This window comes from Callithrix jacchus, chromosome 11 (genome assembly GCF_049354715.1).
Source record: "Callithrix jacchus isolate 240 chromosome 11, calJac240_pri, whole genome shotgun sequence".
Lineage (NCBI taxonomy): Eukaryota > Metazoa > Chordata > Mammalia > Primates > Cebidae > Callithrix > Callithrix jacchus.
The window spans coordinates 60,896,605-60,924,428 of NC_133512.1; the positions used below are offsets into that span (position 1 = coordinate 60,896,605).

General features: G+C 37.1%; 2 protein-coding genes across 2 annotated transcripts in view; both read right to left on the bottom strand.

Annotated features, from left to right (window-relative positions):
* Nucleotides 1-26,301, bottom strand: part of ZNF804B (zinc finger protein 804B) — a 576,730-nt gene extending 550,429 nt beyond the window's left edge. Inside the window, exon 1 of the mRNA XM_002807041.7 lies at nucleotides 25,912-26,301. Coding sequence (XP_002807087.4) covers nucleotides 25,912-26,019 — 108 coding nt within the window. The 5' untranslated portion in view covers nucleotides 26,020-26,301. The remainder of the gene's footprint in view (nucleotides 1-25,911) is intronic.
* On the bottom strand, nucleotides 20,160-27,590 carry LOC144578234 (uncharacterized). Its single transcript, XM_078341982.1, has 3 exons — nucleotides 27,531-27,590; nucleotides 26,845-27,001; nucleotides 20,160-26,297 (listed from the first exon to the last, which is right to left on the bottom strand). Exons 1-3 carry the CDS (start codon nucleotides 27,588-27,590, stop codon nucleotides 26,089-26,091), a joined length of 426 nt encoding a protein of 141 aa, XP_078198108.1. The 3' UTR covers nucleotides 20,160-26,088.
* Between the last annotated feature and the right edge of the window lie 234 nt (nucleotides 27,591-27,824).

A 27,824-nucleotide genomic window follows, 5' to 3' on the forward strand; every position in this document is an offset into this window, starting at 1 on the left:
AAGGCTCCCTATAGCCTCCCCAAATTCAAAGGTATAGTGTCTATTCTGTTTGCGACAAAAATTGAGGTGCCAAAGTGTCCTTTGGTACTAAATTGAAATAGCTTGCCCACTATTCCTTTCAATTTGTACTGGGAGTACATGTTGAATATTACATTTTATTCTCTCTCTGCATTTAGTTATTCAGCAAGGATGAACTGAAAAATGGTGTCAGGCACTTTGCCAAGCATCAGCAGGGGTGCAATCATAACCAAAATAAGGATAATTTCTACCTTAGAGAGTACACAGGATCTTTCTCCCTCCACCCCAGACACATAAAAGGAAATAAAATAATTCTAATAATTGTTGTCATCCTGGATGTACAAGTTACAATGGTTTCCTGACTTCACCTAATTTAGAGCATCAGGGGATGCCTCTGAGAGAACAAAGATACGGGGATTTCTGAAAGTTAAATAGAAGTAAGACAAATAAAAGACAAGGGGTAGGAGGGGAGTGTTCCTGGCACAGGAGATTTTATATATATGTCTATATATGCATGTATTCTAGCAGAGGAATATTCTAAAATCTGAAGGCAAGAAGATCCATACTGTGTAGGAAGAACTGAAAGAATTTCTACAAGGCAGGGCCTCAAGTACAAAGGGGTTTCATGAGAGACGAGGCTGGACAGCAAGGCATGGGACCAGATAATGCAAATATTTAAAGTGACTCAAAGAACTATCATGACCTAATCTTAATAGAAATGGAAAGCAGTTTTATTTTTATTAGAAAAATACTATGGTTAGATATGCCTTATAGAAGGACCATTTTGAATTGTGGGAAACAGATCGGATGAGGACAAGGTAACTAGACCGCATATATACACCTTAAGGGCAGAGGCTATTACAACAATCCAGGAAAGAGATGATAGAAGTCTGTTCAAAGACAGACTCCTATAATGTCCTATAATGAAGAGAAAGAGGTGGAAATAATGAAGAGATGTGTTGATACCCACACAATATCATGGTATTTGTCTGAAAGCAAACAGTGTGAAGAAGATAAAGAGTTAAGGATAAAGTACCAGGCAGAGGCAAGAAGCCATTCCCTAACATCAAGAATATGGGAGAAGCAGCAGTTTGGGACTTGCAGGGACTGAGATGAGGTTTGTCATTTTCTCAAATGCCAAATTCGAGGTGTCTGAGAATCATCAACATTATACTACCCAATACGAAGTTTGATATATTTCCTTGAATCTCATAGGTATATCTGATAAGAACATGAAGATTTGGAAATCAATTTCTAGATGATGACTGAGACTTCAGGAATGGTGCTATCTATCACCCACACAAATAATATAGAATAAGTAGAGAAGAAAGCCTCATTCTAAACCCTGAAAATGCCTATGGCAAAAAAAGAAAAAGAAAAGACAAAGAGTGACCTACAAAGAAATCTAAGATGACATAATTTAAATTGCCCAGAAGTAGAAAAAGAAAAGAACATTCCCTAAAGAGGAGAATACTGAACAACATCAAGTTCTGCCTGAAAGTCAAGAAAGAAAGGAATGTAAAAGCAAGTTTAATAACAGGAAGGTCATTGGTGACTTGGAGAGAGTGACCTATGCAATGTAGTGGAGGCAGAAGCAGGATGTGGGAGGTTGATGAGTGAGAGTCTGGTGAGGAAATAGAAGAAATACAGACAGTATTTCCAAAAGCTTGGCCATTGGCAGTGAATGTGCAGACTATATTTAAAAATATAAAGGTCACTTTCAGGATTCTAAACTTTTTAGTAAAAGGAAGATCACCTCTTTATTCTGGTTTCCAGGAAGGTTGTTCCTGTCCTTTCCTGTGATATGCAATGCCCAATCATGACCCCAGGGGAAAAGGGCTCTATCTGGTTTTGAATGGCAATGTATAGTAATCTTGGACTTTAAAGGTCCCCAAGTGACTATCTGCGCAGCTCAGGAACAGAGTGGTTTCCTCTAAATAACATTTGTGTAGATAAATAATTGCACTAATCTCTAGAAGAAACCTAGCTGTGCAGAAAGTGAGTTCAGAATATGTGTAAGCTCTAATGTTACAGCTTAAGCCTTGGGCTAACCCACTGCTATTTCCATGGTCAAACTTTTACAGTTAATTGCAGATTATCTCATGTGTTCTATATACTTTATGGAACAACCACATTGTATTTATAAATTTTGCTTTGAAATTTGGCCCTTATTCAGGTCACTTCTTTTTTTGCCCAGTTAGGGCATGCTAGCAAATTACAAAGTATAATCAAATCTCAATTTTCCAAACTAATGACTTTAAAGAGCAATAATGCATGATCCAAAATGATGGTGAATTCATGAACCATTTATGTCTGTAATGTATATTCATTAATGTATATTCATTAAATTCATAATGTATATTCATTAAACTTGGCTATAAATACATCTTATATGACATTCATAACAAAATGATAAAGGATTTCAACCAAAATGACCCAAAGGGCCTGGGAAACTTTTCCAACTTCTCTGTTCCCATTTCCTACTACATTCTACTGAGTATATCACTTTTATGTTGCTGTAACTTCTTAAAATAAACTAACATACCATGTTTTCTTATGCCGGAAGAGGCAATGAAGTTCAATCTACTCTTTGAACCATTCTCATATTAGGTTTCTCTTGCCCTGTTTCTCTGAACATTTGTACTCACAAAGTGAAGACAGTAGCATAACAAACCCACTTACCCATCACTCACCTTGACAATCATCAGCATCTCTTTTCAAAATGTACTATTTTTTACAAAATGTGACTATCATATCTCTAAGACATTACGTGTGAAGACCACACTAAGGGAGCTTTTAATACTGTCTATTCCAGCCCAGTGTCTCAGTGTGCAAAATGAAGCACGTAGAGATGCACACAAAGTCACAGTGCTAATCAATAGGAGTGTGGAAGCCAGATGTAGTTCCCATCGTTCTGCTTCTCCCTATGAATCAGGACTACACTTCTACTGACTTATTTTTGGTACAGAATTTTTCCCCAAATCCACGTTACTGCTACATTCTGCAGTCTTACAAAGTGCAAACGACATGCAGAAACTTGAAGCATTTATAAGTCTGGCACTTTAGCCCCATGGCTACTGGGTTGAATTTTTGGGGTGAGGGAGCTAAATGACAGACTATAAGAGACAAAGTTTTGATTTTTTTTAACCAGGATATCTATGAATGTACTCACTATTATATTTTAATGGGATGATTTTCACTGTTTCTATACTCCTTTTACCACATAAAAGGAAGGTAGCTATCAGTTTGACATTTGCACTTTTGGCCTTTGTGTGAAAGTGCCAGTGTTTCGGTACCTTAAGAAATGTTTAGGGATCTCACATAATATTAAGTTGAAATAAGTATGATGTTTCCCCCAAGAGTCCTCTTGTACACAGGCTTCTTTGTGGGATCATTCTTAAGAAGACCATTCACTCAATGCCTGCTACTAAAGATGCCTACAGAGCACTGTACCATTATCAGAGCATCTGGAAAACCACAGCTAACCTAGTTCTACTCACAGAAGCACTGTTTCTTATCTCTCAAACTACCTTGTTCTTCCTGCTAATAGTAACCAAGTGATGTGTGCATAAACATAAGTAATTAGTTTACAAATGACAATAAGGCAATGTTTTCCCAGTATGTGTTCTAGAAGAAGCACCAAAATATCTCTTTGATGAAGAAGACTCCCAGTTGATTAATGGAAATAAAATGCTTGTATAAATAAAATTACATACATGCGCATATTTGAAATATAACTATAGAGAGATGGAGATATTAGTGTATATAGATACATGAGAATATATGTACATATATGTGCATATATAACTATATTAAACTAAAGAAACCAATTAAGATTAATAAAATGCCTCCCAATCAAGTGGAAGAAACAGGGATTTAACTATCAGTGTTTAGCAGTGCTGTACAAAAAGCCTATGTGTAAATAGTGCAGATCATTTCTATTAATTATACCCTTCCTACTCCTCCTCTTATCTCCTTCAAATAGAGCTGCCCATGGACTTTTCTCAGAGTGTCTTTTTCCATAGCTCCCTGGGTAGAATACAAATGTGTTACCCTGTCACCATCTCTTCTCCAACCCAATCTCTTTTTCTCTCCTCTTTTGCCCTATTAAACAACACACACACAAACACACACACACACACACACACACACACACACACACAAACCGGAATAGTCACTACTTACAAATCAATGTAGAAAGCCCATCTGTAAGGCAGCAAATTAAGAAGCTAAAGTAAGAAGCAGAGATAAGATATTTGGAAATAGACTATAAACAGAGTCACCTCAGCTCCCAATTTCCTTTCCCATCTTGGCCAGGGCCTGGACATATTTTCTACCCCTGAGTCCTCTCATTCAATTAATTCCTTTTTTGCTTAAGTCACTTAACATGTTGAAAGGCTTTTAGTCTCTTGAAGGAAATAAGAGCCTGAATAACCCGAGGATTTTTCCAAAGCAACCTAGTCACACATAGCAGAAAGAATCCTAGGTTTCCCATTTGAAGATTTGTGTTCAAATCTCAGATTTTCTACTAGCTAACAGTGACCTTGAGTATGTTGTTTAGCCTCTGGGCCTTAGTTTTGCCACCTGTAAATTGAATGATCACATAAATATGAAATAAAATAAATGATATAACATAATTAGCAACTCCATAAATGTTTGTTGAATTAAACTGTGTTTGGCATATAGTTGGTTGGCTCCCGCTTTCCATAATGCAGTTATGATGATCAGCTTTGCGACAAGGACATAAAAGGGTTTGAATGCTGACCAGCAGCCCTGGGAGACCTCAGGAATGTCAGGCCAATTAGTCAAGCTGCTGAGCTATAATGTCTCTGCAACAAGGAGTAAGTAGGCTGAAGATATTCTAGAATATGTCTTAGCAAGAAAAGCCCAGGGTAAGTCCCTAAGCAGCCTTCTGCTGCTGCTCTTAATATCCTCAGAAAGAATATGAGCTACACTTCGATAAATGCCTAAATACCAATTCAGATAATCAGACCCTGATCATTTAATTAACTTTTATTAGTATGCATTATGGAAACCCTACTTATATTCTTCAATAATAATGTGAATATCAGAAAATTACCCAACTATTTCAATTAAATGGCTTGATATACATATGAAGGATTTTTTATTGTTATTTTAAAGAACTCAAATTCTAATATTAAAAAAGACTTGTATCAGTTTTATGGGGTATTGTTTCCATTATATGTTTCTAACAAGAAATTGGTTGCTTAACTATATGTGCCTAAAAGAATGAGATAATAATACTACTGTGCCCTGTTCCCTGATGTGTAAATTAGTTTTTAATATTCATACCTATGAACAGAATTAGTATATGATAAAATAAGTAAAAGTGCATAATGATAAGGGAAGCAAAATACATATTTTTATTTTTTCCTATGAAGAAAGATAACCTAGGGCTTTCAAATTATATCATTATTTGCAGTTTACGTGAAGCAATATTATTGAAAAATATGTTCTTCACTTTTGAATTGTTACATACTTTGGTGTCTTTGGGTTCTTAGAAAGTGTCTTTATAGGTTTTCGTAATTGCCAGTTAGAGTCTTTACCATTAGGCCACATGCAATGGCTTATGCCTGTAACCTAGCATTTTGGGGGCTGAAGTCGGGGGATCACATGAGCCCAGGCACTTGAGACCAGTGTGGGCAATATGGTGAAAACCCTTCTCTACAAAAAGTAAAAAGATTAGAAAGGCATGGTGGTGCACCTCAGGAGGCTGAGGTGGGAGGATCACTTGAGTCCTCGGAGGTCAAGGCTGCAGTGAGCCATGATCATGCCACCGTATTCCCTCCTGGGTGGCAGAGAAAGATCCTCTCAAAAAAAAAAAAAAAAAAAGACAGAGTCTTTACCATTAATTTCTAACTAAAAAGTCTGAATATCAGTTAATTGTACATGCATATTAACTGCCAAAGATATGAATATTTCTGTAATTTTTAGTTTCTTGAGGAACCTCCAAACTGTTCTTCTTAGTGAGTATACTAATTTACATTCCCACCGACAGTATACAAGGGTTCCCTTTTCTCTACAACCTCACCAGCACTTGGTATCCCCTGTCTTTTGGATATGAGCCATTTTAACTGGGGTGAGATGATAACTCATTGTAGTTTTGGTTTGCATTTCTCTGATGATCAGTGATGTTGCACACCTTTTCATATAAGTTTTATCTTTCAATTTCATTGATTATGTATATACCCAAAATTTACTTTTATTTTATATTTACATTTTGATCCATTCTAACCAACTGAGATTGGATGAATGAATGGACAATTGGATGATTTATTGAGTATCTTCTAAGCCATAGACCCTGCAGCACCTTAGGGCTGCCATCTGCTTGGATAAAGAAGACACTGATCCTACTGCTGAGGGAATCAAAGAAAAAAGAACAGTTACATGAACCAACCATTTAAATGCCATTATTCTGTAATAAAAGAATGTAAAAATTGTCATGGTGGCAGAGAGGGAATAATAGTCAATTATCAGAGAAGTGGTTTCACATTTGAGCCTTGTAATTTGAAAGCCCTGGAAAGAAGCCTCAGTACTAGTAGTAAAATGTGAAGTTAAAGTGTTTCATCTAATCTGCAAAATGAAAGACAACAGTGTCTCCAGCTTAAGGTTGTGTGAAGGATTAAATATGACAACATGTTAAAGGCTTACTTCAGTACCGTATGTCTGGCATACAGTGAGTGCTTCCTACATGTTACTCTGATTGTGAACTGAGCACTAGGGAGAAATTTAGTCATCAGAGAAGCTTCACAGAGTATATTCACAGGAGTTACTAATGGGAAAAGGAGAGAATAGACAGTGAGCAAGCCATAAAATCTTCCTCATCCTCTAGCCTCAGTGTTATAAATCCAGGGATTATTGATGAGTTGACATTGGTTCAATAATTTTATAATCTTAATAGGCACAAAAACCTCATGGAATACTTGTTTAAAATGCATATACAGTGCCCACTCCGGTCATTCTGATTCATTAAGTCTAGTGTGAGGGCCTAAAATCTTCCATTTAACCCCATTTAAATAATGGATGGAGATGAGCCCTAAAGCCATTCTAGCTTGGTTTTATTAAAATTAAATTGCCAAATTTGACATGTAATTTAGCAGTCTCTTTTGTCATCTTTTTATGCCAGAATCAGGGAAAAGTGACACACATACACAAAACATACTTACTTTGATTACTTTTAAGTAACACAAATTGTTCTCTCTCTAAAATATTCAGAAACTTTAAGACCCCAATTTTTGAAAATGGAACAGGGGAGCCATGAACAGAAAGATCAGAAATGGATATTTATCACAGATGTATTTGTTGAATGTGCACTTTCCATGCTAGTCTGTAAATTCCACTGGAGCAGACAACATAGGTACCTTATGCACATCAGCTCCTCCACTAGCTAGCACAATGCTAGGCACCATTAATCAAGAAGTACTTTCAGGGTAGTGCCTACATTCCTTGGCAAGATATAGGAATGGTAAGAGAAGTGCAGGACAGGAGTAGATTGGAGATGTATTTAGGAATGAAAATCAGCAAATTTACCAATCTGATGAGGGACTACAGAAAAATATTCTCAAGCTTCAAGCCAAAGTTGCTAGATGAAAACCGTGTCCCCAACAAGGGAGAAGCACATTTGGTGGAATAATTTTTTTTTAAAGATTACACGTTTGAGATTTCTAAGGAAAACAATAGCTAGTGGATAACTACAGATGCATATGAGTCTAAAATTCTGAGATATAGTAAGCAGAATAATGACCTTCATAGATGTCCACAATCTGAACTTGTGAGTGCTGTCTTGCACGTCAAACAGACTTTGTAGATGTGATTAAAACTAAAGACGTTTAAATGGGAAGAGTATCCTGGCTTATCCAGCTGGGCCCAATCTAATCATCAGTTCTTTAAAGTGAAGAGTTTTTCTCACCGAAGAGTCCCAAAGATGGCAGCATGAAAGGAACGTGCTGGTGAAAATGGAGATAGGCTACAATGCGCCAAAGAATGCAGGCAATGTCTATCTAGAAGCTGGAAAAAAAACATACAAACGTGAAAATGGATTCTCTTTTACAGCCTCTAAAAATCAAGGCAGCTTTACCTATAACAATTTTAGCCCAGTGGCCATGACCGACAGAATGGCAAAATAATAAATTTATGTGATTTTTCTTCACTAAATTTGTGGTAGTTCATTACAGTAGCAGTAGAAAACTAATATATGAGGTGTGAGTTGAACATATTTATACCCATTCTTCAAATTTCTGTATAGCATATACATGTTCAGAAAATAATTTCCTTGATTAATCAATGCCCCTTTCTCTTAGTTTCTGAATTTTTTTGTTGTTGTTTTAAGACAGAGGCTCATTCTGTCACCCAGGAGTACAGTGGTGTGATCTCAGCTCATTGCAACCTCTGCTTCCAGGTCTCAAGCTATTCTCGTCCCTCAGCCCCTGAATAGCTGGGATTATAGGCACATGCCCAGCTAATATTTGTATTTTTAGTAGAGATTGGGTTTAGGCTAGGCTGATCTCGAACTCCTGACCTTAAGTGATCCACCCTCCTTGGCCTCCCAAAGCACTGGGATTACAGGTGTGAGCCACCACACCCAGCCAGTTTCTGCAATCTTACATTAAATGGTCTAAATGCAGTGCTGAGTATTTGTCTGATAGAAATCAGTTCTATTCTCACTCCTCCTTTCCTCTGGGACAGCATGCCTGCAAACTGCTGGCTTGAAGCCTGGAAAGTACCTATCCCAGATCCCCTTGCCAGCTGGTTTCTGGTTGGGTCTGCCAAAAGAAAGCACTGACAGTGGAAGTTAGGAGAAGGAAAGAAGCCATGATTAATTATCTTCTGTTTCTGTGTCCACCTGCCCTAGTATTTTAGCATTCATGAGTTTGGGCTGTGGCAGAAGCAGCACCAGGCCAGTGCTTGCCTCTGAAATAGCAGCATGATTATGGTAGAAGCCACTGGTTGTAGGTACCAGTCGCTCACCTTGTCAGCAAGTTCAGTAGCACCAGCAGGACTTTGAGCTCAAGATGCCTGAAAAGCAGAGGTCAGGTGGTTTCAGAAGCAGCAGCAACACTCCCAGGGTATATGCTTGTAAGTTCCACTTAATGCCATTTATACTGCTTTCCCCTTTGCCCTTCCAGCTCTAGGGGCAATAGTGATTTCCTGCAGTTACTAATCTCTGGGTAATAGCAACTAACTCCTTTCTCTCTCAGGCTTTCTAACACGTTATTGGTAAACAATTTCTTGTATTGGATTCCCTGTTTTAAAAGCTGAGAATGATTTCTGTTATCGTGACTAGACACAGATGCAAATGTTTTTGCACTAATATTGCCTTATTTTAAATTTAAAAAGTAAACAGGGGTTAGGGTAGGGATTATGGTACTCACTGGGGTTCATTAGAATCTCTAAAGACAGTAAGAGACATTTAAACAGTAATGAGTTTGGATGCTTACCAGGGCAGAGACAGTAGTTTTAGATTAAATATCTATCCCTATAGAAAAGAGAAAAAAGAACCCACGGCAGCAAGTTCATGAAAACAACTTACCACTCAATTTTCTCTTACAAACAATGACAACAACAACAACAAAAAAAAAAAAAAAAAAAAAAACAAGAGAAATAGAAAAGCCACTTCAAATGTGTCATTATCCTGAATTAAAGCTGTACCAGCAAAGTGGGGCGCACTGAACATTTTTATTATAAGAGTTGTGAAAACATTGGGCTGCTATTTACAAGAATTGTGCTCAACATAATGCTAACTGGCCCCCATGCCTGCACTTCTCTTCCCAAGAGAAACCAACTACCGTAAAATGCAATCTGATAGGGTAATCTAGAAGAGCAACAATTTCAACCATTTGATATAAAAATGTTGAGTTCCCATTCACTACTGAAAACATTTTAAGGGGTCACGGAAACCTGTTTTTGACAGAACAAGCCAACTGTGATCAAAGTACTCATCAGCTCCTTTTGTTGTACACTTACTATGTGCAAGACCCCATGGGAAGCCCTTAACATTCATTAGCTCATTCACTGCCTGCAAAGACCCTATAAGACAAGTAACACCACAAGTGAACAACCTGGGCCTCATAATGGTGAAGTAGTCACACAGCTGGTCAGAGCTGGAATGGAAGGTCAAACCAGCTCAGTCCAACTCTAAAATCAATATCTTTAAGCACTTCTCTGTACTTAGTACAAGAAGGGAAAATTTCCTTAAAATTGGAGGGGCAGAATGCAGAAATGCTAGGCAACTTGTACCACAAAGTCCTACATGTATCACAATTTTTATTTTCAAATTTAAATAAATATAGAAAGATACAACTTTTGCCACCAAGCAACACTGGAAAGGACTCATTTTTTAGTGGCCAGAGAGGCTTTTCAGAAATGAGGAGAGTTGCCTCATCTGTTGACTCTTTCTTATAAGGAAAGAAGAACTGAAAATTAACTTTATAGAGCGCTGCACAGGAGTGTATCCTAATCTTACTGCACATGTAACTAAATTGATGATTCAACTTTGGAACTCCTATTTTCTGTTTTATAAATTATTTCTGATTTTTGTTTGAAACAATAACAACAACAAAAACATCATGGTTACCTATCTCATTTGGCACAACTAAGAAGCAGATCTCCTCTTGAGACCACAGAATGATCATGTTTAGTTCTATAGTTGGATTAAAGACCGTATGTCTGTCTACTCTAGATTTCCTTATTCTCTTGTTACATGGCCTACAAGGTCCTGTATGGTTGGCCCTCAGCTATCAGCTTTGGCTTTCTTGTTGCCCCTTGGCCTCTGAGCTGACCTCCAAAGAGTTGTTTCTTGGGTCCTGATTCAGGTCTATATGCCAAGATAACCCCTCCTTATTCTTCATGTCTCAGATTAGGCATCATTTACTCTGGGAAGTCTTACCCGCTTCGAGGACTAGGTAGGGTCACCCTGTTATATCCATCTTTAGCATCAGTTACTTATCTTCACAAGAATTTTAAATTCTTATAAATTTATATATAGGGTATAATGAAATAAAAATGTGTTTGTTGCCTATCTTCCTTCCTTGTCTTAGTCTCCACTAACACAAACAGCATGCCCATTGTGTTGACTTGACTAGCACCAGTACCTGAAACAGGGCCCAGTATGTAGTAAGGATCCCAACATATTTGTGAAAATATCTGAATTCTACCAGCTTCAAGGCATAGCCATAATCTCCCCGAGAATTTTTCACTGGGAACCTTGGTAACAGAGTCTTCCACACAGAGCAGCACAGAGTTCACCTTTAAGTCCTCATTTTTCTATTAGGAGCTTCCTTTTTGTGGTCGCCTCAATCTAGAGGGCCCTAAACCTACCCCACCAAAGCAGAACCTTACAAGAAAACTCATCTTCAGCTCTAATTATTCTCTTCAGTGGTCTCCCTCTTTTTCTTTCAGGGATGTGACACCTGAGGTATTAGGTTAAGAGAATTGTTTCCAGATCCTTTATTCACATTGAAGAGTAAATACTTGGTAGGATGAATAGATATCTCTAATGCATATTTGCATTAGCAGCAGCTAAATTGATTGTTTGGCATCGGCCACTAGGAACAGAGAATTCTCCATGGATTAGAAACAGAACCTTCACTACTGACAGGGGCCAACTATGCCTCTCTTACACATAGATCCCTAGGGAAAAAGAGGTACTCAGGCCCTCACACTAGACCGGGTCCAATCTAGTTCTCTAATGCTTTCTCTCTCTCATTCTTATATCTAGAACATGCCCTCAGCCCTCAGCTGATCACACTTTTGGTACTGGGCCATGGGCTGCACCCCACAACCAGACCAAGAGGGTTAACAGGAGCCCTTCAACTGCTGTAATCCCTTTGGTCATTTGAGGTAGCTGAAGTTTCAAAAGAAAAAAAAAATCTTAAAAAATCCATATGAAGAAAAGAACAAAAGAGCAAAATTAAAAAGTCTCCAGATAAAAATTTAGAACTGTATAGATCTAAATTAATTTTAAACTCTCACCTAAGTATTTTGTACATGGGCCAACTGACCCATGACAATGGAGATGACTATCTCAGTTCATCCATTTCAGATGCCCCTTATCTCACATTTCTCTTTTTGTTTTATCCAAAGGAGTTTAGTCACTGATAAGTTTGGATAATTGTCCCCACACAAATCTAATGTTGAATTGTAATCTCCAGTGCTGGAAGTGGAGCCCTGGTGAGAGGTGTTCAGATCATGGGGGGCAGATACCTCATGGCTTGGTGCTGTCTTTATGACATGAGTTATCAGGTCATTTAAAAGAGACTGGCATCTCCCTCAGCCCTTTCTTGCTCCTGCTCTGGCCATGTGACATGCCAGTTCCCACTTTACCTTGCACCATGATTGTAAGCCTCCTAAAACCTCCCCAGAAGCAAAAAAGATGCCAGCATTGTGTTTTCTATAAAGCCTGCAGAACCATAAGCCAATTAAATCAGTTTTCTTTATACATTACCCAGTCTCAGGTATTTCTTTGTAGTAATACAAGAACTACCTAATATAGTCATTTATCAAAGTAGTGTTACTTCCCAATATTATTTGGTTTATGGAAAATGCATCTTCTCTTCCCACAATGTGATTTATCTTTCAGTTTTGCTACATGGCCAACAAGTGTCTGACAGACAGTATATCCTTAAAAAATACCTGTGGAATATATGACTGATCGACTGACTAACTGAATGAATGAATGACTTTGACTCTCCAATTGAAATATTTTTATTTTGAATTCTAGAATTCTTTGGCCTCTTCCAGATGATCCTTCTATATCAAGGTTTTTGCCACACATACTGGCCAATTCCCACTTCGCTGTTTAAAGTGGGCCTCCTTGAACACTTAGCTCAGGGGAAAATTTCTTGTGCTTCCTTGAATTTATCCTTCCTGAGGGCTGAACTCCCAAAGTCACTTTAACATTTTTCATAAAAACTGCAGACAGAATGAAACTAACATATAATCAAAGCTTCAAGATGGAATTAATTGGCAGTGTATCAGATAGCTAATTTAATTACTCCAAGTAAGATGTATGAATTTTAACCATGTTTTAGAAACGGTAACTGCTTCCCTTTCATGATTCATCTAAGTGTTACTTAAATCAACGTATTCGGGGCTTATACCAAATGCACCTTTCCTGCCCAGATACAGAGAAAAAGGAAGAACTTTTCCTTGAAATCATCAAGACTTTCCTCCTACCTTTAAATAAAGTCATTCAGCTTATATCTCTTTTGTCTGGCTCCTAGAATTTTCTTTGAACAAAGGATATCAAAACTTTCAAAATAAAACAACCAACACCTGAAATACAACCATCAAACATTCGTGAGTTGTTTCCAAACAGGGGAGTGAGAAATTTTGAGTGTGTAGTTACTTCCTTGCCTCATCAAACACAGCATTTATCAAGATTAGAAATTAAATCCTAGGGCTAGCCTTATATTCATGACTTCATGAAGAATTTAGAATTTCATGAAACTAAATTTGTCTTACAATCAGATCATACGCTGTATTCCAGTTACTATGTATTTGGTCTACTTCTAAGAACTTCAGACTCAGTGATGCTTATAAATCCACCCAAGGCCACTCCTTATGAATATTTTAGGCCAATTATAATTTCTCTTTAACTATGCTTTTTCACCTGCTCTATTCCTTGTGGAAGACTGGTTTGCTCTATCATTTTCAGGGGTGAAATGCACCCTGATGATCATAAAGATTTAAACAGAGTATGTTTACGAAAACAACAACAACAAATCCACAGTAAAAAGACCTACTATTGGAAGAAAAACATAAAGAAGATGTATTTCTTTTTAGTACTCTTCATTTATAACACAATTTCACAAATCTTCTTTCAATGATAGGAGAGCAAATCATCAGTGACGGTCACCAAAGATTCTCCCAGGAATATTACACAGACTTCCTAAATGTATAAAATGTAGTACGTGAATATTGAAAACAACATTGAATGTGGTTTAAAATATATGATCAGTTCTTTAAATCTATTTAAATGCATTTAAATCAGCATTGTTTGGGCTTTATCTACAATATTTTTGGGAATAACCCTGTTTCCATAGTGACAAAAACTTGTATTTTATCTTCAGACATGCTTGTGAAAGTATAACAACTTTTTAAATAAAGTTTACATATTATTTGCACATAAACTTCATTTTTATGAGAAGTCCAAGCTGCGGCTTTCTTTCCTTAATCATTTATTGTTGTCTCGCCACTAAATACATAACTCACATCTCCTCTCAAATAATGAAAACTCAACAAAGGGCCATTTCCAGCCACTTGCAAAAGAGTTCTAAATCTACGTGATAATCAGATCTTTGAACAGCGACATGTAATATTAAGGAAAAGATAATGAAATACTTCATAGATGTCACCATTAATATAATCTGTGTGTTTTGTTAGCATAAATCCATTCATTTTTGCCTAATCAGTATTCTCTTATTTATTTCTTTTAAATGGTTAGCAAGTTTGCTTTGGCCAGTCAAAATGAAAGAGAAAAGTGAAGCAACAGAGACACTGTCCAGTTACCTATCCACACCCAGAAATGGGGGCTTCTTTCAATAGTTTGCTGTCAGTTGAGCTGCATATGTGTGTTCTTTACTAAAATTCCTTCTAATATTAATTTTTAAAATAAAGCTTCCAGGGCCTGTACTGTTCTCTGTCTACATTCATAGCATCAGAAAGCTGTACACATATGATTTGTGACAATTTATATATTACTTTATTCTTTAACACAAAAGTTAAAAAATAACTTTCCATTTATATGCCACTATGTCTAGTATGGAAATTTTTTTTAATTTTATGAAATTATAGCTACTACTTCAATTCATACATCACATTTTATTTAAAATGAATGCTATTTTCCCCCCAGGATTCCTGGGGGGAAAATAGCATTAAGTGGAAAACTAAAACACCAAAAGGGAAAGTCCTAAGATATGTCTTTAAAATGATTTTATTTTTCTGTTTACCCTCTGGATATAGGATGCAGACGATATGAAAGGGAAACATCTGGGTAAAGTATGTAATATTTAAAAATGTAAACAGTATTTTTCTTAATTTATGATAGTGTTGTACTGAGTTTACCACCTTATCAAGAATATAAGAACCATTAGTATATTATATTTCAAACCTACAAGATATCAAAATATGTAGTAAAGCATTTTGAGTTGCATAAATTTCAATTTATAAGGAAATAATGCAAGTGATATACATGGCATAGAATGTTCTTTGTTCCCACAAATGTTTCAGTCCTTTTTATGTCTTAACAGTAAAATTTACCAGCTGTTTCTGACTATTTAAAGGGATACTATGTTTAACAGGAAGCTCTTCTTGTTTCCCTACACTCTTGCTTCAAAAAGGCACACTGAAGTCCAGTGAGTAAAACAAAGAAGGAAGATAGGGCATTTGGGCAGAGACAGGAGACCTGACATTAATTCATTAGTCTCAAGGAGAAGTCACCTTGATAAGCAGAGAACTCCTGCACCACTGGAAATATTCACCCATGTTAAGGTTAAGTGTGGTTGAACTAACCGACTTACTGGCTTAATGCAGCATCAATTTATTATCTTAGGTGAGAAGATCCACTGGGTACAAATCAAGATGTTAGTAAGTCCTCTAGGTGAGGAGCTCCACTGGGCACAAGATGTTAGTAAGGATGTGATTTTTTTCTGAGGCCCTACGAGAGAATCCATTTACCTGCCCTTTCCAGATTCAAGAAGTCACTTGCATTCCTTGGCTTGTGGCTTCTTCCTCTAACTTCAGAGCCAGAAGCATAACATCCCCAAAGCCTTCTCTCTGACATTCATACCTCCCTCTTATGACCCTTGTGATTACATTGGACCCCACTGTGTGATCCAGTATAATCATCTCAACCTCTTTAATTCAATAATAACTGGAAAGTTCCTTTTGCCATGTAATATACTGGATTTGTGGGTTTCGGGGAGATTAGAATACAAACATCTTGGGGAGATGACTAATCCGCCTACCATAGTGATATATTTAAAATACAGAATGGTAGGCGAACCTAGATTGCTAAGGGTCTTTCCAATGTTTATATTCTATAAATAAGGCAAAGAAATTAACTATGCATTAACAACTGAAAAAACATTTATTTGTATTAAGAAAGTGACCATACAAAAATATAGATTATCTTCACTCCTAAGAGTATTACTGTCTTTCTGTATGTCCGCCCTAGATGACTAAATATTTTGGATAAATTTTTTTGTTTAGAAGAAGGCCAAGCTTCTCTTATAGAGTATAGCACTGACTGGTCTGAGAAGGGACAAGTGCTAACAAAACCTGGATATTGGAGATTCTTAACAATTATGCAACAACCACCCTGAGGCTTTTCCAGGGTGTTGCTATCTCAAAGGCTGCAATGGTCACTGGTCAGGGAATTATCGTTTCTCTTTCAAAAAAAGAAAAAGATTAAAAAATATGATTTTTCCTCCTTATTATGTACCTAGTGTAAACTCCTAAATAGGAAAGGAATGATCACATTCCTAACTTGTAATTCATTTCTCAGAAACTATTAAATACCTGACAATGAAAAAATATGGCTTACCTAACTCATGTACGAATTACATCAATTTATATACACCAGTCTTCAGTTTCTTGTGGCCTTCAGCAAAAGATGTTCTGAAATGCTGCATAGAATAAAGTACTCTGCAATTTGGATTAAGAGGAGGCACTAAATTATACCTGAAGCAATTGACCAAATGATCCTGCTAGATCTTAAAGTGAGAAAGATTGCCATGAAAACAGTGACCATTTAATCCATTAGTAGAACCATCTGCATTCTAAAAAAATCTAACTGGGGAAAAACTTCTCTATGAAGAAATATTCTTTGTGGACCTACCACCAGGACCAAAGGGAACATATTTATACCCATTAAATTTCCATTGAAATCTATTTATTTTCTATTGAAATCATTTAATTAACTAAGACAAGGAAAATTAAACTTGTCTTAGTTTGATAAGACTTGTTGGAAGCTTTGCCCCACTCCATCAGGTGTATATATGCATGCACACATATCAATGCACGCAATCTGAGTAATATTCATTGTTAATGTTTACTGAACACTCAATGAATATCAAGCATTAACACCATATTAGGAACCACTGTTCCCCATTTTGAAGAAGTTAAAACTGAAATTAAGAGAAGTTATAAAATTCCTGCCAATGGCAAAACTAGAATTTGAAAATGGGCCCTTTAACTCCAGGGCCTTCATTTTTGATCCTCATGTCATATTGTCCTTCTATCAGTGGCCAAAAGTAATAACCATACAGAGAAATATATTTAGGTATAATATATCATAGAAACTGAAAACATAAAAATCAATATTTGTAAGTTTGGTTTGTTTTTTGAGACAGAGTCTTACTCTGTCACCCAGGCTGGAGTGCAGTGGCATGATCTTAGCTCACTGCAACCTCTCCCACCTGGGTTCAAGCAGTTCTTCTGCCTCAGCCTCCTGAGTAGCTGGGATTAGAGGCACGCACTAATATGCCAAGCTAATTTTTTGTATTTTTAGTAGAGATGGTTTTCGCCGTCTTGCCCAGGCTGTTCTCAAACTCCTGAGCCCAGGCAATCCGCCCGCTTTGGCCTCACAAAGTGCTAGGATTATAGGCATGAGCCACTGTGCTCAGACCAGTATTTGTAAGTTAATGTTCTTAATCCCTAAACACATACTTAAGATTTCCTTAAATTTCACTAATTTCAAAATAAATACATACCTAAACTGTAGAGCTAGCCCCAATCTTCTGGAGACTTCTTGTGGCAAAGTTATATAAAAGGTATTCACAGCAATTTGTTAAGTTTAAGTGGTTTTTAAATCATAAGACAAGCATTAAAGTCAACAATGGGATGACTTTATGCACCTACACTTAAAATACTTCTCAAAGATTTTGAATGTTTTTAGATAGCGTGAATGCAACTAATATGGCCACCTCCATGCCTCTTCATTTTATATGGAAATGTTCAATATTTCTAATACCAGCTACACTGCTGTCAGTGACATCAGTGGCAATGTCCTGAATGATGAAGACTCTTGTAATACATTGTTCATTTATTTTTAGTCAAATGTCCATTGATTCATTCAACAGATATTTATTGAGTAAATAAAGCAGAAGCTTTGCAGACATAAGGATGACAGCCGACTTATCCCAAGGATTTCAGCGGATATGATGGCAATTGATGGATGTAATGGCAGGCTATAAGGGATGTGCTTTAACTGTAAAAGGAAGCTCAGGACTGAACTCCTTAGTTGAGACTGTAAGAACTTATAAGATATGACCCAACAAAGGAGGGTAATTTTTTTCTTTTATTGCAGAGGGATGGCAGAAAGGTCTGCAAACATGTCATTGTCAAGAACCCTTCATATAACTGGAAAATAGTATAATCATGTGGAAGAATAAACAGTGAAAGCTAAAAGTGTAGCTACAGGTTGGGTCATGCACCTACACTTAAAATACCACTCAAAGATTTTGAACATTTTTAGATAGTGTGAATGCAACTAATATGGCCACCTCCATGCTTCTTCATTTTATATTTTGATGAAGCAAATCAACAGGACAAGTCTAACTTAAGGCATGCCTCCATCCTCCGTCATTTAAAAAAGAGGCTTTATGGTTATTTTTGTTTAGAATACGGCATTTATTTCATTCACAAAAAGAAAATGCATATAGCCTTTGCTTGCCAAGGAAGACGTTAGAGAATGTAATTATTCACAGCAAAATAAAGAACTGGAAGGGACATACATGAGTGGAAAGTGGGGAGCTGACTGTATTTGTCTGGTGCTGAGGAGTACACAGGGCAAGCGAAGTGCTGAGTAATAGCCGTGGGAAGAAGGGCAGGAGAAGAACACTGGTAGGTGGGTTTTGAATGGAGATATGGGGAAAGCTGTAAATTATGAACTTAAGATGAAAGTTACGTGTGAATGGTGAACAGGGAAGAAACTTATAAGGTTGGATGAGTGTGCAATCCAAGAGTAGTTCTTACCATTTGCGAGGGCTAGTATCTCTGGAGTTAGAAGTATATGCCAACATTTATGCATGAGCCAAAAAAGATATTGAAAAACTTGATAATTATGTGAATGAAATGAATAAGGATTGATGGCAATAAGAATAGAGAGGAAGAAGATTGTTTAAGAAAAGAAAAAGCTGGCAATATCTGTTTCAAAATAAGCTATATTCTGCCTCTTACACCCACACAAAAGTGAAATAAAATTTGCCAAAAGGAAATTGCCAATTGTCAAAGAAAAAAAGAAAACTGGCAGTCCTAATTATACTTGCTAGAAATGAACAAACTGAATAATCTCTATGAATCATTCTCATTGCTGTCCAGTACGAAATCCTGCATAGCATCCTTAATTTGGATATTCTATATTTTATTATTGATTTGCCACCCAACTTGTTTTCACAACAGATCTAAGTCATCTGAAAGAAACTTTATACATTAATATAGCAAAATATAAATGTAAAAATAATGAGAGCCATCAGAAACAAAATCAGAGCTGGACTAGGTACAGCAGATGAGCAGAGATGGGTATATCGTTTTGCTATTAAGGCCAACATCAATCCCTATCACTTTGCTAAGCCACAGATTTGTCTCTTCCAGCCAAAGAAGAAAAGAAAATGATGCCACTATGTAGTTCTCCTTTTCTGCTAAAAGAAAAATATATTATCAGTTCTTCAGAAGCATATGTTTAGAATTTATACATCAAATTTGAATCAAATAACAGATTACTTGAATACATGTTATCTGAGAGCTATCTCAGGAAAATTAGCATCACTAGTGAATTTTTAAAAAGCAAATCAAAATTCCCTTTTCTGTTTTATTTTATTTATTTATTTATTTTTGAGACAAGGTTTCCCTCTGTTGCCTGGGCTGGAGTGCAGTGGTCTAATTATGGTTCACTGCAGCCTCCAGCTCCTGGGCTCAAGTGATCTTCCTTCCTCAGCCTTCCAAGTGGCTATGACTATGGGCATGAACCACCACACTGAGGTAATTTTTTTTTCTTTTTGGTATAAGTAGTTTTGCTTGAATACCTGGTTTCAAGCTCTGGCTTCAAGGAACCCTCACACCTCAGCCTCCCAAAATGCTGGGATTACAGTTTCCTCTCCCTTTTGAACACCATAATATTCTTTTGTATTTTTTGTCTTCAATAAGTTTAGGGTGTTTTAGCTACAACTGAAAATGCTGTCTAAGGTAGGAAATAATTCATCTTTTCAGAATTTCCTTCCAAGTTTAGTAAATACTTCCAAAGCAAGAGAGACTACATAACTTGGGAATAGGTATATAGCTATTATCACTATAACTATACTTTTCTTGGAAACATACCAAATATTTAATTTCTCTCTCCAGATCTTATTCTCTAAGTAAACCTGATTTGCAAAATCTATCTACGAAAGGCTTTTTCAGCTGTCATTTTATAAGGGTTACTTGAATTTTTATGAAAAACTACATTTGTTACAACCCAAAGGCATTTTCAAGCAAAGCAGCATTTTTATTTCAATTTTATTAAAATTATTTTCTACAAAATATATATACCATATTCATGTATACCAAAGAATTGTGACAATGTGTATTTTGAACAAACCAACTTCACACTGAAATGCACTTGATAGTTATTTGAAATATATATATTATTTTTCTTACTCTTTGCTTCCAACACAGCCTTAAAGCAACTGACATTTCAAGCTCTGCTATTACTTAACACATACAAATATGTATTTTAGTACATATGAGTTATACAGCAAAAATTACACAGTACAACTAACATTACATTTTCTTTTAAGTCACAAATAGTTCTATGTTAAATACCACACACATTTAGCCTACACATGATACCAACATGTTCATTTTTATTTCAGTTCCAAATTATGGAGCAGAAACCTAAAGTAGAGAGTTCATCCTAGTCATGTAGCTAAAAGAAACTAATCAAGGGATCTGAGCCCTCAAATTTTAATTATGAAATAAATGTAGTATAACCTAATAAAAGCCACAAATTATAGCACTCAAGTACCTATTTTAGTCTTCTGACTATGGAAACTTTCCTAAGTCAAATAAACACCAATTGTTTCGGTTCTGGAGACTACCAACTAGCATAGGTGCTAATCACAAAGTTCTTGAAATCAGTTAGAGGAAAGGAAATGGTTGAAAAGGCAATAAGAAGAAAGGAGGTTGATTTATATAATATTTGACATGAAAAAGAAAACATGTATTGTAAGAATTGTAACTAAGTCATCTTTATTGCAAACATCTGAAAGTTTCAACATGAAAGGCAGTATTATGTATTCATGAATTCAAGAAGAGGATGCGGGTGACTTCTCTACAGGAGGGCAGGTCTTCATAATTATATTTGGCACTTGAAAAGTGCATCACTTTGAGAGCATTTTTGAATGTCTTTAACATGTATTTATTAAGCATAAATGAAAATATACACAATCAGATATTATACAAATTAGAAAAAAAGGACAAGGGTTTAACTGAACTCATTTCCTCATTTAAGAATTTATCTGGATGGATCCACTTTCAAAGTAGTTCATCTCTTCTAGAACTTCTTTCATTTATAGATATACATTTGTAATGTATGAACAGGATTTTGTAGAAGATTTTGGTCTAATTTAAATTCTTGTTTATTTCTATCCCACCTCCTTCTATTAGGCCATTTAATCAGATATATAACTTGAGACCAAATTTAAAAAATCCAGTGACCCTGATTTTTTCCTTTAATGACAATTCTCAAAATTTCCTTCATGCCCAATACATTAAGACAATGGGAATTCCCAAAAAAAGATATTTCTTAATGTCTAACTATGGTGCTCCAAGTAATAAGCCCTTCTTAAGAAATATAAGCTTATCTAAACTTCAAGAGAGTAATAATAAGCTAAATGTGTAACACAGATAAAATACATACCTACCATTATTATTAACTTGTAATCAATAGGTATCCTGAATGATAGTCTCACTATTAACCACACCACATTCAAATCTAAACTTGAGATGTTATTTTAGATTACATAACTAAGAATCAAGTCAAATATATTTTTCTTGTTACATAGAAGATATTTGTTTTATTGAATTCAAAAGTAGTGATAGAAGTTCATGAACACGGAATTCATCTGTAGACTATTGTCTCAATTAATAGTTTAATTATTGATTATTATGATATTAAACAGCCACTTTTTCAGAGCAGCACATGTGGGCTGGCTTGCTGGGTCCCCTAAGTGCTCCCAATTATTAAAACAATGTTTTACCATTAATATAATTGATAATAGAAGACTGTATAATATAAAATATAAATAATTTCTTTTGCTTGAGTACAAATAGCAATGTGTATCTATCTATAATATGTATATGTGTATCTCATACTGATTTTTAAAGTCATCATGCAGTCAAATTATTTTAAAGTTTAGATAGAGTGGGGATAAGTATCATAAATTGTGGTAGAATTTAGAAAATGTACATTTTCTAAAAATAGACTTTTGCCATTAAGCGCCATAAAATACTCTCTCATTTTCTTTTCTTTTACTTTTCTTAATATATCCCTGGATTTAAAGTAGTATAAACTATTTCCAATCAATTATTCACATTTTAATTAGGTTTAAAAAGCAGTAGGCTATTTTTTCACACACAGTTTCTAAAAAGAAGAGAGATGCAATAGATAAAAGACATTTCCATGTTTTCACTCTGAAGACAGAAGCTGAATTTCACTCTGGGATTTTCAGTTTACTGATCTGCAAAAATTGTTTGGACGTAAAATGCTTTCTTTCTCACATAACTCATTAAGAGTTTATTATAACAGTTCCATATAATGATTCAACATGTTTTCTAAATGAAATCCTTTGAAATAAATATAATCACTTTTTAACTTTTAGCTTAATATTATATGTTCAGATTTTACAGACATGTAATTTGAACATAAATGTACACAACTACTTTATCTATATAATTAAATAATTATGGCTATAGGAAGGTGAAATGTTTCATCCATATTATCCAGGTATATTTATATCAGAACCACAAAAGAAGAAATTCTTATTATGTCAAAAAGGGATTGTAGCTTTCTCCTTTCTATAGCAGAGTTAGAAAGCAGTCTTAACCAATAATTCTTTTATTAAATATTAAGACCATGTTCTACATGTAAACAGCTCTAATGAAACAGAAAAAAACATGGAACAAAATTAATAGGAAAGACACATGGATTAAAAGGGCGAGGACCAAAATTGAAGTATTAGAAAATTTAGTGAAAGTTAAGTCAACTAAGAGTACCCTCTATCCTAAATAAACTGAGTTTCGGTGAGTGGAAATAATTAAATTAATTGATGTAGAGGTCAGTTTTAGGTCATTCCTGGCAATAAATTTGAAAAAAATAATAATATCAGAGTAGTTATGTTTTTTTAAATACATGAATATATTTTATAGATCTCTGAGTTTAACATTTATAATAAAGAAAAAAATCAATCAAGTTATATCAACCTGAAAATAACTGGGAAATGTGTAATACTGAATTTAAAAATGATCTATAGCTATAGTTTACAGTTTCATACTTGCAACTAATTAATAATGAAGGCAAACACACATTATTCCCAGATTAGGAAAGTTTTCAAATGCGTGGGAGTCTAAGGTCCAGAAGGTAGTGATCCATTTCAACTTAGGGAGAAAGACTAAGTGCTATGTAATGGGAAGAGGACCCCAACTTGTTGAAAGACGCATCTCAACAACCTGCCAATGACAGAGAATGAATAAACACAAATTCTCACACATTGCCCAGCTCACATGAGAAACTACTCAAATTTTGAAAAAGCCATGCAAATTCCATAATAAAATGTAAAAGAATGCGAAGTAAGTCAAATCGTTTTGAGAAAGTACCTACACTATCTAATTTAGATATTTTTTAATGATGCATATGTAATTTAAGTACATCCAAGTGTGTAAATATTGGATGGAACCTTCCAGCAGTCAAATTGTAAATCCTAGATAACAAAGTAAATAAACTTGTACTGTAGTAAAAACCAGTCCAGACGTGAATTAAAATAGTGCCCTGTGGTTGGAGAGTACCTGGTGAACCCTGGTCAACCCACGCAACCATGTGGTCAATGGGCTGTCTTCTCTCATCTATATTCACATATCCAGTCTCTATAGGATCAGTCAGGCTCTTGGGGGATGAGTGACCAAAGTGGGAGAGAGAGGACACTTTTCAATCATGCAACAGAAATTCCTCTGCAAGCCATAGAGATTTGGGAAGATGAACACCACAGTCTAACCAACTTGAATAGAAAGAACTAGACTGTGTAAGATTATGAAGCAATTCTCCCTTTATACTGAGAAGTCTTAAGGCACAAACACTACAATGCACTACCCAACTTAGTTTTCTATAACCAAAAGGAGGGTAAGAGAGACAGGCATGGAGATTATCAAAGTGTTGGAAAATAATACCAAGGAGAAAGGCGTAACGTTCTAGGTTTTTCTAGATGAAATGGGCTTAAAGAGGAATTCGAAGGATTTAAGTTTGCTGTATGAGTTGTTATTAAACATTAAAGTGGTTTGCTGAGACTGCAGAAACACCAATTCTGAGAATCTTTAAAAATGGGAAAGATTCAGACCTGCTACTTAGAGGGACTGAATGTGAGCTTTATTCAACGAGAATTCTCCAAGTGCCTGCTAATCCTGTGAGTTTAATCGTTAAGTACGTATATAAAAAGTGTTTTCCATGTAACAGCTCTGACTCAATACTGTATACAGTAGTTGGGGGGAGCAGTTGCAACAACCCACTTTTTATAAAAGTGGGTTCATAAAAGCATGTGAAGGAATAGTTTGCCATGAGGAATCCTAGTGATATCTCCGGGTACTTGTACTTTCTGATTTTAGATTTCTCATCCAAATTACATATAGCATTTATTAATAATCAAAGATTTTTATAATATGTTGCAGTTTTGAATAATTCATGCCAATGAAGCATTAAACTATGATGAAAAGTATCAAACATAAAAATATTAAAATTGGACAAATTAAGCTTTTCCTCTCGATATCATACAGCCTTACATACTGTTTTTTATATTAAACTACAAAAGTTGGTCTTTACGTTTGGATAGCTGCTAGTAGTCCAGAACTAATATACATATAAATTACACACACACACACACATACACACACATATATACATTCACACACATCTTCTTGAAACACATTTGGAGCCTTAAAACATTAGCTTATAGTATGTATCAATAAATGAATTAATAATGTACTTAAGTCATATGATTTGGACAAAATTATTTCATAAAAGAATGTGAATAAATTGAATAGCAACTAAATTGAGTAGTTTACTAAGTTCAATAGCAGTAATTCTAATTGCATGTTAATATATTTGTATATTATACAGTCAACTATCCAACTCAGATTTCCACAAAGAATTCTTTTGCTTCCCCTTAAAGAATGTGCATAGTAAGCATTAGATATAACCAAGTTTTTACGCCCTATACCTTTCCTTTTGCAGCATTATTAAACTAATATCAACTGATGACTTCACAAAAGTACATTATAGCGTGCCACTCAACTTTCTACACTGCCCAAATCAGCAGATTGATAAGTTGACATAGTACAGAGGAGCTACCTTCAGAGCCCTGCAGTTAGCTGCATTCAGTAAATATTTACATCCACAGCACTATAGATCCTACTGACTGGATTGAAAATACACATGTAAATACACATCCCTCTCTGTGTCACAGTCTGTCAACGACTTGTATAAGTGGACACGATGTACCTTCATACCTATGGATAAGGTTTACGTTTTAGATGTCCACCACCTACTCATTGTATCAGGAAACTATGCCTCAATATCTTTTGGTGTTAATTTGGAACGTTTGTGTATGTGTGTGTGCGCGCGCACATTACCGGAGAGGGAGATCCGTTCTTGCAGAGGGGTCCTCTGAAGACTCCTTTAATGCCCCGGTAGTGCCCATTGCTGAGATGTCTCGAACTGATGACCAGGTAACAAGCCATGTGGGTCCGGGCGGAGGCGCAGTCTGAACTCCTCACCAGGCGACCAGCCGTGGAGAGCGGGCTGGTTTCTCAGCAGCAACAGCGACTGCCACCTCCCGAGAAGAAGCGGCCAGCAGGACGCGGCGGGAGGCAGTGGCCGCGCGTCCCTGCTCCGCGCCCCGTGCGGGGCTCCTGCTGCCGACAGCTGCTGCTCTGACAGAGGCGGCGGCGACAACACAGAGCACAGAGGGGACCCGGCGAGCCAGTCCACATGCTGCTCTGACGAGGTGGCTGCTCAACTGCGGGCCAGCGATATATTTATTTAAGGACAACTTTCAGGGTCTGCCAGGGAATCAGGAATTCCCCCGCCCCTTTCCTCCCGCCCCCTCCCTTCGCGCCAGGCACCCGCCCTGAAGGATGCTCAGGCGCGGGTCCCTATGCTCTGGCCGGGGGCGTCCTGGGCTGCGGGCTGCCGCGCAGGTGCCGTCGCCTGTGCGGGGAGAGTGGCGGGGAGTCCTTGGGAGTGCCAGAGCGCTGCCCGCGCTGCAGCCGGGAGAGGGCGGAGGCGACGGGCGGGCTGGGGTGAGGACAGGGATTTGGGGACCCGATGACCTGTGCTTGGGGAGAGCAGTTAGCGCCGCTGCTGGGAGCCGTGGACTCCGGTTGTCCAGGAGCTCCGGTGTGCTGGGCGGCCAGGCCAGGAGGTGACAGCTGCCGCGGTGGCCACGGGGGGCTCCCTGGGCTGCAGGACCTGCCTCTCCTGCTCCCGGCCTCAGCCGCCCGGCGCCCCACCCCTGTTAGTCCGCCCTATCTCTCAGTCAACTTTACACTGTGTTTGGGAGTCACCTGGGAGGACTGCGGAGGCCGTGGTGGAGGAGATGGGCAGGAGGAGAGCGTTTTCTTTACTCTTGCACTGCCCGCGGGCCTTCAGCATTTCTTCAGCGCTCTGGCTGACGGCGGCGTTGGCAGAAGCAACAGCTCCCCAGCCGGCTGCAAGAACGAGCTGTGCAGCCACAAATAGGGCAGACAGATTAGATGCGCCACGGTAGGGAACGCACGACGAGGAAAGTTTTGGACAGAAAACTTATATAAGGTATAGAAACGAAATGTGCATACATACACGTGCATGTACATGCACGTACCGAGAGTTATATTCACTTACAAACCTTTCTGTATCTTTAACGAGGCACATGTTTTTGGTCTGTGTAAGACCTCTGTGTTTTCAAAACCCCCAACAATCACCCCTTCAGAAGTGGCTTTTAATGGACGTTATTTCGTTTACCATAATTTAAGCCACCAGGGAGTGAGCTGCAGTGAGAATAAAAAGACCTGTGCAGAAATGTGCTCTGAAATAAGAAGATAGCCCTCCCACCTCCCAGGGTTTGGAGATAGCCTGCGCTCTCCTCCACCCGGTGGTTGCTTAATGGGTTCTGCAATCCATCTCCGCCTACCTAGCCCTGTCTGTGCCTGGGAGAAGGTAAAGGTTCACCTCCTCTCAGGCTGTTGCTTCAGCGCTGGAATTGAAAGATTACCGCCAATGCTCCCAGTACTCTCCCCAGTATTCTCCTCTCCTGTCTCCCACAATGCCCCATGCGCATCCCAGTTGACATTGAGAACCTCTCACAAAAGCAGAAACAGGTAAAACAAACAAACTGTTAATTTCATTTTTCCTATTCTGGCAATTCATAAAACTCTTAAGAAAAAAAGGAGCAAAAAAAGAATCTAATTAGAGCTTTTGTAACTACCAAATAAAAGCTTGACTTTTTATTTACATCATTAAAATGGCTTAATATCCTTAATATTTTATTAATACATAGATGTACTTC

What these genes read in the sequence shown, in the direction of transcription:
- LOC144578234 (XM_078341982.1), bottom strand. Translation starts at nt 27,590, where the DNA reads ATGGGGCATTGTGGGAGACAGGAGAGGAGAATACTGGGGAGAGTACTG. An exon ending in GAGTACTGGGAGCATTGGCG is followed by an intron (nt 27,002 to 27,530) that starts GTAATCTTTCAA and finishes GTGGCTGCACAG; the next exon opens with CTCGTTCTTGCAGCCGGCTG. An exon ending in GGCCTCCGCAGTCCTCCCAG is followed by an intron (nt 26,298 to 26,844) that starts GTGACTCCCAAA and finishes GCTGGCCCGCAG; the next exon opens with TTGAGCAGCCACCTCGTCAG.